The sequence below is a fragment of the Cryptomeria japonica genome, chromosome 3 (genome assembly GCF_030272615.1).
Source record: "Cryptomeria japonica chromosome 3, Sugi_1.0, whole genome shotgun sequence".
NCBI classification, from domain to species: domain Eukaryota; kingdom Viridiplantae; phylum Streptophyta; class Pinopsida; order Cupressales; family Cupressaceae; genus Cryptomeria; species Cryptomeria japonica.
In genome coordinates this window covers 469,107,466-469,122,854 of record NC_081407.1, presented here as the reverse complement: position 1 = coordinate 469,122,854, position 15,389 = coordinate 469,107,466, and the positions used below count along the sequence as shown (strand labels likewise).

Sequence of the window (15,389 nt, the reverse complement as noted above, 5' to 3'; positions counted from 1 at the left end):
CAAAAAAATAAAAAATATTAGTTTTTATTTTTGGTTATTAAACTTTATAAAATTAGTACACTACAATTTTTAAAAAATATATATAAAAATGTATTAATTTTTTTAAACTTTACCAAACAAATAAAAAACTAAAATCAAATAATATAATATTAAACAATATAATAAAAAACTATTAATATAAATTATATAATATTAAACAACATTATTTTATATTATGTGTATTAAATTAAAAACTAAAAAATATAACATTATAATATTATGAAACCTAAAAAAAATTTAAAAAAAAATACACGCAGAGTTCTACCTGTGCAGGTCGGGAGGACGAATTCGGGAGGTCTGCAATGGCAAGGTCGATCTACAATGGCTGCAAGCATCCCGCGCCGAGGTCAAGGTCAATCTGCAAGCATCCCGCGTTCGCGCCGAGGTCGAAGGTTTGCATCCACGCCGAGGTCAGGCTGAGGTTTGCCGATGCTTGATAATCGTTTTGCTATGTTTGCCGCCGATAATCTTTGCTATGTTTTTCGTCGCGCGATATCCTTTGCTATGTTTGCCACCGTGTGATAATCTTTTTGCATCAACTCGTGAGTATTTATTAAAAAAAATCGATTTAACCCTAAAAAACGCAAGGAAAAAAACGCTTTTACGCAAACACATCATCACTATTTTTTGGTACGAATTTGAACGAATTTTTGACGGAATTTATAAACTGTTTTAAGTTCAGCGAATTTCGAACTTCAAGGATGAAGTTCGGTCGGACCTGGTGACTTAGGTCTTAGGTATCTTCATTTGTGTATGGTGGATTGCTTTCATTGTTAGACTAGGGTTTTGTGGTTGATCTTTGTTAGTCTTTCAATATTATTGTTTTCACTATCCATTTTCACCATATACACAATTAATAATTTTGGCAAAGATAAGTATGGATTACAACTGGGGAAACTGGAAACTTGTATAGTTGCAGCAATATTGAATCCCATAAATCCATACCATCTTAACCAAAGTACATACTGCATTGTCCAAGGGGTTGAGATTAATTGGTTAAAAATGTTAGCTTTTCATTGTGGAAACCCAAATTCAATTTCCCCATGGGAACATACAAAAAAAAAGTGGAATTCTAAGTGGTGACTCTTGATATTCCGTAGTTGGCTTCTTATATGGAGGTGGTTTCTAAATAAAAATGAATTTCTAATAGTAACTCTTGGTCTTCCATAGGTGATTTCTAATGTGTTTGCTTGTTAGGAGCTTGCATTGGTCTAATATTAATGCTTGTATGAGCAAGATATTTGTAATTGATATTCAATTCAAAAAAAACTATATACCCCATAGCAAACAATTCAAGGAAACTCCAGATCTTTTGAACCATCTAAATTCATAGACATACAGATTGCATGGCAACTATCTGAAAAGTGACAATATTTTGAACCAGAGATAAAACTGATTGAGAGAGCAATATGTTTATTTTAACTGCTTGGAATATACACTGTCCAGACTCCAGACTCCAGAAAATATCAAACATTCTATCAGAGAAAATTCTCACATAAAGACTCAGAGGTCTTAAAAGTGCTATCAGTAAGAGGAGGTCATGCCGCCATGATATAACAGATGATAGGCTCAGTTCAACAAACATAACATTCTTAACCGTAAAAGCTATTTCAAAATCTGTTTATTGTTCCACTCTTAAAGCAATATTCATTTGCTGTTACAGGATATCACCAGATGCAAGCAAATATAAAGGTCGCCATTAGTATGATTAAATCCGAACATCAAAAACAGAAAAGGCTGTAAAGATAACTATATATGTCACAATGTGTAATTTATACTCATACATATCCATTGGAATTCAAAATAAAATACCATTTTTACTTCTAAAGACAAGTTCATCAACAAAAAAATAAAAAAGGCAAAATACAACCTAAAGTGAAATATTTGAGACCGGCATCACACTGCAGATGCCAAAAACATCAAAAAGATGGCAAGCTGTTTTCTATTCAGACTCATACTTGGTGGAAAAACTCAGCCAAAACTCAGAGTTATATATATGTATAAACTAGTTAATTTTCTAAAATTATTAGTCTCGGCCAAGTCTGAGAGTCAAGACTTGTAAGTCTGTTAGTCAAAGTTGCAGAGTCACGAAGCCTGACTCAGACTCAGATCTGTTGTTCCTCACCAAGACTTGCCAGGTCTCAACATACTGGGATAAAGAACAATCCCCTTTAGCATCTGTTGAAAGAGGGACAACATACATCCAAAACTATTCACAAAAATAAATATCCCAGCCACATTTTTAAATCAAATAAAGAAAAATTTCATATATTAATACTGCATATTTAGAGTGCAACACATAATGTGAACAAAAAAAAGATAAACAATTACAACAGTGAATACTTACCAGCATGAACCAGCCCACTGTGGCATTGTGTTTGTTTCTCGTTGTGCTGGTCTTCCAGAAATTGGATCCATTATGTTCACCTAAAATATATGTGACGCAAGTTTAAATAGTTGAAGCAGAAGTTTCACTGAGACAATTCATAGGCCGAAAGAAATGGAGAGGAACAAGAAAAGCTTTTTCCTACAATAACTCAGGCCATGGTCTCTAGTTTTGGCACAAAATTTTCACCTCATACAGTAGCTATACATGCACAAATTTAAGAATTTTACATAAAGGTTATTCCTTCAGACATGAACATAATGGCACACACAAGAAGGAAACCTAACAAAAAAACTAATCCATAGTAGAGCATTGACATTTATTATTATGGACTTTCAATGATCAGTACTGTTTTAAATAGGGAATGATTTAATACCATATAATTAACTAAGAAAGAAAAAATCTGGTGTAGGAAAATTCAATTTATACTCGACATTGTTATGCATTTCACAAGAACTAAATCCTGAGTGAATTTATATATAATTAGTAGAGCATTGAAATTTATCATTACCGGGCTTTCAGTGGCCAGCACTGTTTTAATAAGGAACGATTCAATGCTATATAATTAATTGGCTAAGAAAAATTCTGGTTTAGAAAATTCAATTTATACTCAGCGTTGTTATACATTTCACAATAACAAAATCCTGACTGAATATATTTAAGATTGAATTAACATTCATATGAATTCACCAGATTCTATTGCAGAAAATGACTTCAGATCCTGCAGAAAATGAAGATATTACTTCCAAGGCTGCTACGACAGAGTTCAAATTGGATAGCAACCACTAGCAATTGTAGAATGCTATGTAAGTATCATAATACATACAAAATTTGAAACTAAACAAACAACTTTAGATCAATGTTTTGCATGTCTATGCAGCATATAAAGATTTTTTAATTACTGAATATATATATATATATATGTGTGTGTGTGTGTGTGTGTGTGTGTGTGTGTGTGTGTGTGTGTGCGTGTGTGTGTGCGTGTGTATATATACACACACACATATATACATACACATATACATATGCATACACATACATATATATACATATATATACATGCATACATATACACATATACATACATACATAGATACATACATATACATATATATATATATATATATATATATATATATATATATATATATATATATATATATATATATATATACTCATAATTACAAGAAAACGAAATATCCCATAATTTGCGAGAAAGAAATTACTTATAAATTCATTGGTTCAATAGAGAATATCAATCCAAAAGGAAAATTACAATCAGTAATATCAAACTTCTTAGTGTTCTTCATCAAGAACATTAAAGTCAACATTTGGTTCATTTGAACCACAACTAGCTGTAGTGCCACTTCCACTAGCCATGTACCTCATCTATAGATATTAGATACTATGGCAAGTTGTGCAACAAAAGTGGCTTTGGATCTCAATTCCCTCTTGCACCCTCGTGATCAAGTGTCTTATGTGAGAAAAAATGCAAGTTGGAATGCACATTGACTAAATCCTCAATTTTTTCTACATTTGATTGATTGTGCTTAACTAAGTGAATGAAGGAGTGTGTACTCAAATTATTCATCCAAAGAACTTGCAACCTGTTGGAATTGCATACAAACTCAATAAAACATAGCATATTACAGTATATAGTATATACTATATAGCAACGAAAAAAAAAAGGAAGTTCAAGAATCAAAAAATGCATATCTGAGATATATATATTGCAAGAGGCTCTAAGCAAATAGAACCTTGGCCATGGATGTATCACCATTCATGAGTGACTTTCTTGTACTTGTCTCAAAGAACACAAACATCATGATTCCTTAAAGATAAAGTGACCAAAATCACCCAAGACAAAAATCTATATATCTTCATCTGAGAATATTCTTTTGGATATAGTGTTGTATATAACAACCTCTTTATCTCTATATGGTGAAACTCTCCTCAACAAGGAAAGTATATGTATGTTGTCATATTTTGGGGACAATAAAATTCTAGGAGATGCATGGGTGTAATCATCTTGTTCCAATGGTGGATCGTGATCATTTTCATTTTTTTGAAAATGCTTCTTTGATCATTCTCTTTGGCTTCTATTATGGTCCTTATTTTCTCAACCATGGAATCTATGCCATCAAAACACTCACTCAAACATAATCACCCATTATCAACATACCTAATCATATTCATGATGGGTTTAGGGAAACTCAAAACATGTTTCATGCAAGCCCACCCCTCATCATCTAGGATCAACGTTTTGACCTTTTGGGTTCTCTTTGTACTTTGTACTTTATTGGCTCCATAAACTCTAAAAAGCATCAATGACTCTCTTTGACATTTTAATGAGAAGTTTGGCATTTGTATTTCAGACTCTCTTTGACTTCTAGGAGGAATTTTAGGAGTAAGATTTTAAGTTGACACCTTTCCAAATTTGATATTGAGATCAGTCTTATTGATTTGATAGAGTGTTCCTAGATCTTGAGGAATTGATTTTATTAGGACACAAGTAAATCTAATCAGTTTGTGGATATGTTTTGCAGCATATAACATTGGGTTTTATATCATCGAGTTTTGCAGGAATATTTTAACTTTGACATGTCAGATACAATTTTTTGGTGATATTCAAAGATGTGATATTCTGCATTATTAGTTTAGAGATAGATTTGACTACCTTGATTTATTTGGCTTACAAGCATGTATGCTTCTATGGATTTTCATAGAATCTAAATGATTTGGGGTTGGCTTTCTATTAGACCACATTTCTCCTAATGAACATTATTTGTAAAATCTGGTTAAAAGATATTCTTACAACATATTTGTAGATGTGGCAGCTGTAATTGGATATCTGTTCCTGATAATGAGAGGGTATTGGTTTGAGGATGCAATTTTAATGTTGGCTTTGTACCGAATATAAACTTGTGATTTGAATATAAACTTGTGAATGTATTGGAGGAAACTGTTTTTGCTTTAAATGCTTGCAGTGCATTGAAAAACTTTGTAGCTAACTTCTGAAATGAAAAGGAGAGTTAGTGGAATTTGTTTCAGCGGCTTCCACCCTTCAGATTGAATAATTCCAGTTTCAATTGAATTTTCAATTATGTCTCTCATCTTTGATCTGTTCATCAATCAATGATATTCTTGGCTCAAATTATTAAGTAAATAAGATGTGAAGATTAAGAGTCGACAGATATATCCCCACAAATGGGACACAATAACTCTTCCTAGGTATGTTGGGGACCCTCTAGATTCTTATTTACTTTAATTTCAAAAACGTGGAAGATGGAGAAACTGAAAGTAAGTATTTCAAAAATAAAACAACCATGTAACTTAGTTGGGGTCATAATTATAGGGGAATATTCAATGCAATATGATTAATATTGAAGCCTTTCCTTGGCTTGTATAAGTAACCATGGAGGTTGACGTGTTTAGCTTAAATTACTTTCTATAACTGGTACAAATTTATCATGTCAGGCATTAACACTACCACTAACACATAGAGATCTTAGAAGGAAGGGTAAATTCTTACAATCTTGTCAAAAAATAATTTCTAAGGAGAGATATTAATGGATTCTATAGGCTTTTGCCCCTTCATCAAGTTCAACAGTATGTTCAAAAACCCCTTTTGATGGAATGTTGCTACAACACTTCTTATGTTTGTTTAAGATAAGTAACATATATAGTTTTGCCTTCATTGAACAACTATTTTTCTAGTATCATGCATTGTGTGGCCAATTCTACTTGTCCATGTCTAAGGGCTCTCTCCAGTCTTTGGATGATACTAACCTTGGGATTCGCTCACATAAGCCTTGTAAAATTACCTCTTGACCGTTGTGTTGGAAGTAAAGTTCCATCTTTTGGAAGTCTTGGTAGTATCTTTGTAAAGAGTGTAACCATTGGATGCCCAACACCACCTTGTTATCACACATATTTACCACATAGAAGTTTTACTTGATTTGATGTCTTCCCAAGGTGATGCTCAACTATTGGATCCTTTGTATGCATTGGTAAGTGAACCCATCTTCCATGACCACCTTGAATCCTTTGAAGTCTTTAGATTCTAATTTCATCCTCGTCACTAATCCTTCATCGATGAAGTTATGGGTGGCACCACTAATTACTACGATAGTCACTTTTTGTCCTTGTAGAACACTATGGATTTGAAAAGGGCGGCATTTGGAAGACCCTAAGAATGTTACCAAAGTACCCTCTTCTTCATTGTCTTGTCTTCTTTTCCTTTCAGATTTGATCTCTTCACTCATCTCTTCATTGATGCTTTTAGGTTGTGTTTTTCACCTCTTTGTATGCACCTATGTTCCGGCTCCCATTTTTCCTTGCACTAAAAACGTAATCGCCTTCTACAAAGTTTTGGCCTTTCTTCCCATGTTGTGTTTGGCTGAGAAGGTAATGACTTTTGTTCCCCGTTTTTTTTGTAAGAGGATTGGTTTCATGATCTTGAACATATATTCTTGGGCTGGCTCTTTTCCTTTGTTGATGTGGTTTCCAACCTTAACACCTTTTGAATTGCATCTTGAAGAGGTGTGAGCTCAAAAGCACTCCTAAGTTGCCAATTCAAGTATGGGTGCGGATACGGGATACGGGTTTGGGTACACGAGTGTGACAAAAAATTCGTTGGGTATAGGTACAAGTACGTCCATGTGTGTGTGTATATATATATGTATGTATGTATGTATATATGTATATATGCATATATATACACATATACATATACATACATATATATACATATACATACATACATATATGTATGTATGTATGTATGTATATATGTTCAAACATCAAAATTATAAAATATAACTATAACAAGTATAATTGTATAACTATAAGAAGAGTGATACTCATAAATCCATAATTGCCAATAATTTTAAATACCTCATAATATCATAATTCATAATTTGCAAAAATGATAATATTCAAGTATCAAAATGTCATTACACAATGAAAATTTAAATTACAATACATATTTGATATCCATGTTTATCTTCATCAAAAGCATCAAGATCGACATTCGGTTCAACTTTATTTGAACCGCAATCCATTAGATTGCCACTCTAACTAGCTATGTCTATGTCAAGTGCAAGAGATGCCTCATCTATAGAGACTTGGGCAAGCTATGCAATTATAGCATCTAAATCAGCAACCCTCAAAACCAACTAGGAGAAAAAAATTGTTAGAATGCAAGATTTGTCTTAAAAAAATGAGGTGAAATGACAAAAAGAAGGAAACGTAGGACAAAATTAGGTTTGGGAGGCGTTTCTAATTTTTAAATGGTTTTTTTTTGTGTGGCCCTTTTCTAGATACTCATGGCGCTGGAAATGCCCAGGTTTGGCCTGGGTACCTGTTGACGTGTATTTGATACACAATCATACACAGAATAAAATACCGACAGGCATCTTATCCTCTCTTGAGAAAATAGTCTCTAACTGCTGAAGATCTGCGAAAAGGATCAGTTAGATGGACTCCAAGGTTCTTTTAGTGGGGTCTCCACGTGTGGACAAGCTTTTTAGTGGTATGATGTGATTTGCTGTTTCCTTCAAGGCGTCTTACGGATTCAAATGCTCGAAGATTTTACTAGTCTAAAAGGAACTTTCGAAAAATGAAAAAGGGACAGGGTTTAAGGAAGTCTAATCTAGTCTAGTCCTATGAACGACTTAGCATGAATGAGATTTGGCAAGACTCAACCAATTTCAATTTTGCCATAAGATAACAACTCAACTGAAATTAGTGCGATCTTCTAAGGTAATAATGGTGTTCAATGCATCAAAGACCAAGGACACTACTACGAAGGTACATATCCTAGATGCGAAAATGCTTAAAGGTTAAGGACTCAAAGTGTTTTCCAGTCGACCACGCAAGGCATTCCTACAATCAGCAAGAAGCTAGTGGTTTGGATAGCGAATCCTACCAAATATCAAATCTCACACTTAGTCTTTCAAATTAACAAACTACTTTGATTGAGCGTGATTCAAGTACATCCAACAACCATGAAGATAACTCAAGAAACTTGCAACAAAACACCATAACTTCAATATTTTATTGATCTCCAAGTCATCATATACAACAATTGCTTGAACTTCTCTCTTCAAGACTCAATCTTGCTACAAAATAAAATTGCTTACAACTCTAATCTCTCTATTTCACTCTTAACTATTTTTCTATTATTCTATTCTCAAATGAAATGAAAAATGGGGGTATAAATAGCATCCCCAGTTACAATGAAAGGTCCAGATTGAAAGCAAATCAATGGACAAGATCATGACACCTAAACCCTAATTAGGGTTTGTTACAAATGACCTCCTTTTTACTGAACAACATTAAATACATAGCCAAATATTAAATTTGGCACAAAAATCTAGGAGGTATCAACCAATGAGAAATAAGATGTCATGTCATCTGTAACAACCTTTCATCTAGAATCTTATTCCCTTTCCAATTCTCTTTCTTAGCATATGCAATGAATTTAGTCACGATTCCTTCGATTTCTGTGCTTGGAATCTCGGGAAGATTCTTGATACTCTCTTCTAAATGGATAACCTGATCAAATGCATCCAGAAGAGCTGCGTCCCAAGTAGGTTCAAGTTCCTTTTCTATCAATCAGGAGCATGGTGGCATACATCTGATCATACTGCTCATCTGTAACATCTGCGTCCTTGCGAAAGATGATCGTGATTCTATCCTCAAACTCTTGTAAATCCACATCTGTCTCAACCTCGATCCTTCTGCCAAGAATGGTACGAAGTACCTCAAATACTCTGTCCTGGATCGGATTGATCACCTCCTCAACTTGACCACATCTAACACTGATGTCCTCGAAAAGAACACTCTTTATATGGAGTAAGGTTGACCACTGAAACAAACTGTGAGAATCACCTTCTAAGATCCTCTCTTGTGCTAAAATTCTCCTGGATGTGTGTCTTATAACTTTCAAGACAGGGATGACAACGTCCTTGGTATGGGCAAATGCAGCTACTGTTGCCATCAATCTGTGAATAATCTCAAGAACTTGGATAGCCTGATGGGTGATCTTCGACATCCTTGTAACAAACTCAATGGCCACCGTGTGAGATCTATCCATCCAACCACATGTACGCTGGACCAGGTTCCTGAATCTTTCTGCTTCATTGATTGATTGAAGGGGCAATGCCTGCAATGGTGATCTAACTGGATCCTGACGTCCCAAAGGTTCATTGATGTGACTGAAATATGTCCTCCATGCACCGACCTCTCTTTCAAGCTTTCTATTCTTTTCTACTTCTTCTCTAAGCTTGTCCTTCAATGCTTCAAATGTGTCGGTGGCATCATCTAAAGTCTGCTCTGCTGTGGATGGTCCTAACTCAATAGTCTGTATATGATAGTCCTCTGCTAGGATCTCACCCTCATATTTGTCTGCTGCCGGTGTAGCTATCTGCAGTTTTCTAGATCCAGTCTCATCTCGAATCATCTTGGACATCTTTGTAGCCTTCTTCTTCTCTGTTATCATATGTGAATGTCCTACGAGGCTCTCTAAATCAATTGCACTGTCCTCGTCCTCAATTACGATCACCTTAGTCAATCTTTCCTTCAACCAATCTGGGATATTTGATCTTGTCTCTTGAACTTGAATCTCTTTGTGTACCATTTCTTCTTGTCTGGGAGGAGATGTTACTTCGTTATCATTATCTAAATCATAGTCTTGGAGAGATCCATCGGATGAAACATGCTGTGCCTGTTCTTCCTCCTGTCTATCATTCTGTACCATCGATTCCATGGACTCTTCCACTCGAACTGTTCTATCTTCTGGTCTGGAAGAAGTACCTGGTGTTTGATCTTTGCCGGCACCTTGCTTTTTCTTGGAAGACTCTTTCTTTTCTGATCTTTCCTTTCTCTTCGAACCTCTCGAATGGAGATTGCCCTCACTGGCACATCGAAGGTTACCTTCACCTGAATTCCTAGGATTAGGGTTGCCTTCACTAACACTTGCTCCACCTTCGGCTGGCTTTTCTTCCAAAGTAAAAGACATAGCTATGCCCTGTTCTCTCAACTTCTGATGTTGAACGTCTACCCATCTACGAGTACAAGACAAGACTGGTGCCATCAAATCATCTAAATCCACGGCCTCGGGCTCATTCCAATTCAAACTTATTGTTTTGCTTTCTCTATCATATGAAGATTGGATGTGCCTGCCGTTGTCCTGAGCTTGGTCGGCCACTCTGTAAATCTTACATTTCCTGATGAAATCCAAAGGCAATCTAGAATGTATCTTTCGTTTCACTTCGAGATCATCTAGGAGATTCATCATAAAATCTTCAATTTGGTACTCATGTCTAAATCTTCTACCGACCGTCTCCTCTAAATGTCCATGAGGATCAAAACTATTCCTCCAAGCAAAAGATGAAAAAGGATACAAGGCTAACTCCCTCTCTGCGTCATCCATGGCTGAGACATTGGGACATACCTCAACTGAATTACCCAAAATAATAGGTACCTGAACTCCATTCTGATGTCTGTGTCTGAATGCCTTCACATATGCTGCCAACTGCCTCGTTACTTCAAGTAACACAATTCTGTCTGTCGGGTACCTCGGCAACATGTATGGAGGTAAAGGACATCCATACACTCTAATGTAAGTGAACTTGGGAAACTGAATGAACCAAGCACCGTACCTCTTGATTAACTCCTGGGCATCCTGAGATAATCTGTTGTGAATCCCTCCTTGCAACGTCCTTGTGATGTTCATCGTGAAAGTATCATTGATTAACTTGTAGTTCTTCCCTGGTGGATGATGCAAGTAGGTATAGGATTCACAAACTCTGACCTCGCCGGGTCCTCTTCCAATCACTCCTCTGTGAGGTAGTCCTGCGTACTCAACGCTCCTGATTAAGGCATAGATGACGTATGAACTAATGTGGAAGGACTTAGTAGCCCTGAGTCTTCTCAACTGTACGTCCAAGCAATGGCTAATTATCCTAGCCCAATGTATTGTACCCTTTCCTTGAACAATCACCTGGATGAAATAAAACATCCATTTCTCAAAATAGAAGGCATGAGGTGCTCCTGTAACTCTGTTGAGCATGGTAATCAAATCTCTGTACTCCTCTTGGAAATCAATCCGGTGTGGTGTGTTCGGTACTTTGCTCAGACGGGGACGACTCTTAAGTAACCAGTTCTTGTTGATTATGCTTAGGCAAGCATCTGGATCATCATCGTACACTGATCTGGCTCCTTCAATGCTCTTGTATATCATGTCCCTGTGCTCTGGAAGATGGAAGGCTTCACTTATGGCCTCCTCTGAAAGGTACGCCAAAGTGTTTCCCTCATTGGACACAATTGTCCTGGACTGTGGATTGTAATGACGGGCACACTCGATCATCAACTCGTGGCACTGAATGGCTGGAGGAAAACCGGCCGCCTTGATGATGCCACTCTCTATTATTCTCCGGGCGACAGGTGATGGCTTGCCGATGTAAGGGACCTCTCGGAACTTCTTCGTGCTAAAGTTCCCCAAGTTTGTATCTCCAATGTTGCTCCACTTGGACACGATCTTGGTCTCCACTTCTTCGGTCTTCTGATCTTCTTTCATGAGAGCCGAGCGACTGGTGGATGCTCCCGCCTTTGGGGTCGCCATACCTACACAACATTTCATTATAAGAAATAGATTTTGCAATAAATAACGTAAATAAGAGAGATAGATTTTAGGAAACCTCATGATAAGTCTCTAGAGTTATCATTTCCTAAAATACAACGATTGAGCCAAGAGATTTAAAATTCAAAACTTCAAAATTTGAAATATGACGATGAAGGAATAAAACAATAACAATTAAATCGCCATACCTCGACAGAGAGCTAACTCTAGAATGCAAAAACAAAATTTGCCTAGGCAAAATTGAGGTATAAAAATATGATCTCCTCAAATTTGACTTCGCCACCTCTGGAGAGAATGTGATCTTCAATTATCGCCTTGGACGTGGTCTCAAATGGATCTTCAAATTCGCATCACCTTTTGATTGCTTACGCCACCTTGGATGGAATTCGCACCTCTTCAAACACACTTCGCACTCCTCACAAGATGATATTAGCGCCACCTTTGGGTCTTCAATGCAATTCGCACCACCTTTGGAGTGTCTTCGCCACCTTGGATGAATGAAACTCGCACCACCCTTGAACACACTTCGCACTATATTCGCCTCCCTTAATTCGCATGTAGAGAAGGTAAAATAATGATGTAGAAATGATAACTTTTACCCCCCTTATATAGCGCTTGCATCCTTTACCCCTTAGGCCGACTTAATAAAAATAAAACCATTTTTTTTTAAATGATTTGCAATGAAATGACAAGGCCGACCCCCTTAAATGAGCGCTCAAATCGATTTTTTATTAATTAATTAATTAATTATTTAATGCCTTGCGTTTTTTAATTTGCAAATTTCGATTTTAAATAAAGGCAAAAATAATTAATAAGTGTTTAACGCCACATTAAATGCCAAATAAAAGTGGATGTTTTAATTTTTAAATTGATTTAGCATTTAAAGCAAATTCGAATTGTTTTAATTTGGCGCCAAAACTGGAAAACAAAGGGACGTACCTCATCGCTCTGGTCCCTTGGAGAGGGACAGGAGCGATCCATGATTTTGGTCTAGATTCTTGCATTTTCAACGTTCAACTCCTTCATTTCCACGTTCCAAATCGATCGCCTGGTGGTCCTTCGAACTTGAATGCCTTTCTTGTGCGAGCAAATGCATCACATGATCATTATCGCCCTGGCCCCTTGGAGAGGGACAGGAGCGATCCTAAGTTTTTTGCTTGAAATTCTCCATTTTGGTACGATCCTTTCCTTGTATCATCTTCCAAACGTCATTTAGAACCTTGTGCGTCCTTGTCTTAACATGATTTTCAAAAAATATCATGTGTTTTGTCTAACATCGCCCTTGTCCCTTGGAGAGGGACAGGAGCGATCTCCATGTCTTCATGTTCATCCTGTATCTTTGACCTTCGAAATATCAATGCTTGTGTTCTTTTGCGCTTATTTCCATTTGCTTTTATTATGTGTCTGGATGCATTAAAGGGACCATCGCCCTTGTCCCTTGGAGAGGGACAGGAGCGATCCATGATTTCTCCTTGATCTTGGCGACTTTTAAACTTCGCTCTCCTTTGCAATGTCCTTCAAACGTCGTCCTTCGCACTTCCTAACCTCGCTTCGCCTTGATCTTTGAAGGAACGTGAGTGTTTTGATAGTATCGCCTTGGTCCTTGTCCAAAGGACAGGAGCGATGTGGGGCCTTTACACCATTTGGCGATGTTTGGACGTTCAAAACTCTTATTTATCACCTTGTTGTCATACCATGGACCCTCCAGAACATTGCAATATATTGTCCTTACGTGAATTTTGCATGAAATGATCAATACATCTAATATCGCTCTGGTCCCTCCCTGAGGGACAGGAGCGAAGCTCATCATTCTGTGCTTGTTCTTGTTTGTACCAACTTGCAATCAACTTCATTGCGTGGAATGACGTCCTTTCGACCTTCTTGGTTGCTCGAAACTTGTTTGCCTTTTGAAATCTACGCCATTATGTAGATATCGCTCTGGTCCCTTCCCAAGGGACAGGAGCGATCTGGGTCTTAGAGCGCAAATCCTTCCATGTGATGACCTTTACAACCTTGCGCTTGATGGAAATGCCTTGAAATGTCTTCGCCACCCTTCGTCTTGACTTGGATCGGCCTTGAACCTTGGAGGGACGACCTTGAACTTGCGTAGAGAGTATTATCATCATCATCGCCCTGGTCCCTTGGAGAGGGACAGGAGCGATCCTTCCCTTGTGGCTTTCATCTCACTTTGCCATGCTCTAAGTTTATATTCAACGGATTCGTCCTTCTTCACTCTATCCGCCCATGCCTTGACATTGTTTATAATTTTGCAAAAAAGGCAATTATATCAAAAATCGCTCTGGTCCCTTCCTGAGGGACAGGAGCGAACTAGGCATTTAACACTGGTATGGACGTCCCAAAAATCTTCAATTTATATTCAACGCATTCATCTCATGTTTTCCCTTGTTTTTGAACGTAAACTTGCCTTGACCCTTGTCTGGATTTTGCAAAATGAAGGAAATCGCTCTGGTCCCTGGGAGAGGGACGAGAGCTACAAGGTACCTCGCCCTGGTCCCTTGGAGAGGGACAGGAGCGATTTAGTCAATATAGGTCATTTTCCTTCGTTTTTTGCATCTCAAATTATATTCATTTGGCAAAGTATCTTCCTTCGGACGTCCTCAAATTGCTAAGTCATCAAAATCTTGCAAGGACAAGGTGAAATTTGAATTGTAGCTCCGGTCCTTCACTGAGGGACAGGAGCGATTTTCCTCCTGGAGGCATGTCTGTGCTCACGAAAATCTTCAATTTATATTCAATGGAAAGATCTTGTCGTTCTCTATCACTTCAAACGTAAAATTTGTCTGGACTCTGCAAGGACAATGAGATATTTGAAAATGAGCTCCCGTCCTTCACTGAGGGACAGGAGCGATTTTGCTCCTACAGGCCAAAATAACAAGATTTTTCACATTTTAACACTTCACGAGGCGAAAACAAATCAATTCCAATGCTCAGGATCAAAATTCAAAAAAGTCAAAATTTGGTCAAAATATTCAATCAGACAAAAATTCACATTGACGGTCAACACTTAGACAAATTTAAGCTCTGCATGAACATTCTAATTGAAAATTAGACCATTTTGGCGAAATCATTGCATTCAAAATTTGCATTCTAGAAAAGAAGCTCGAAAGCTCTCAAAAAACAACTGGATTTTGGCTTAAAAAAGGCAAAATTTAAAACCCTAAGGCTTGGCCCTAAATCCAGACAACCAACTGACTAACAAAACCCTAAAAACGAAAGCGAAAACAAGCGAAAAACAAGCAAAAAAAGAGGGGGTCCCCATTTGCGATGGGGCGATGTGTGAAATGGTCACAACAGTAC

General features: G+C 37.1%; 1 protein-coding gene across 2 annotated transcripts in view; it reads right to left on the bottom strand.

Moving 5' to 3' along the window:
• The window catches only part of LOC131041365 (leucine--tRNA ligase, chloroplastic/mitochondrial), a 304,431-nt gene that overhangs the window by 132,889 nt on the left and 156,153 nt on the right, over positions 1-15,389 (bottom strand). For both annotated transcript variants that reach the window (XM_057974409.2, XM_057974410.2), the window contains exon 11: positions 2,387-2,466. In XM_057974409.2, coding sequence (XP_057830392.2) covers positions 2,387-2,466 — 80 coding nt within the window. The remainder of the gene's footprint in view (positions 1-2,386; positions 2,467-15,389) is intronic.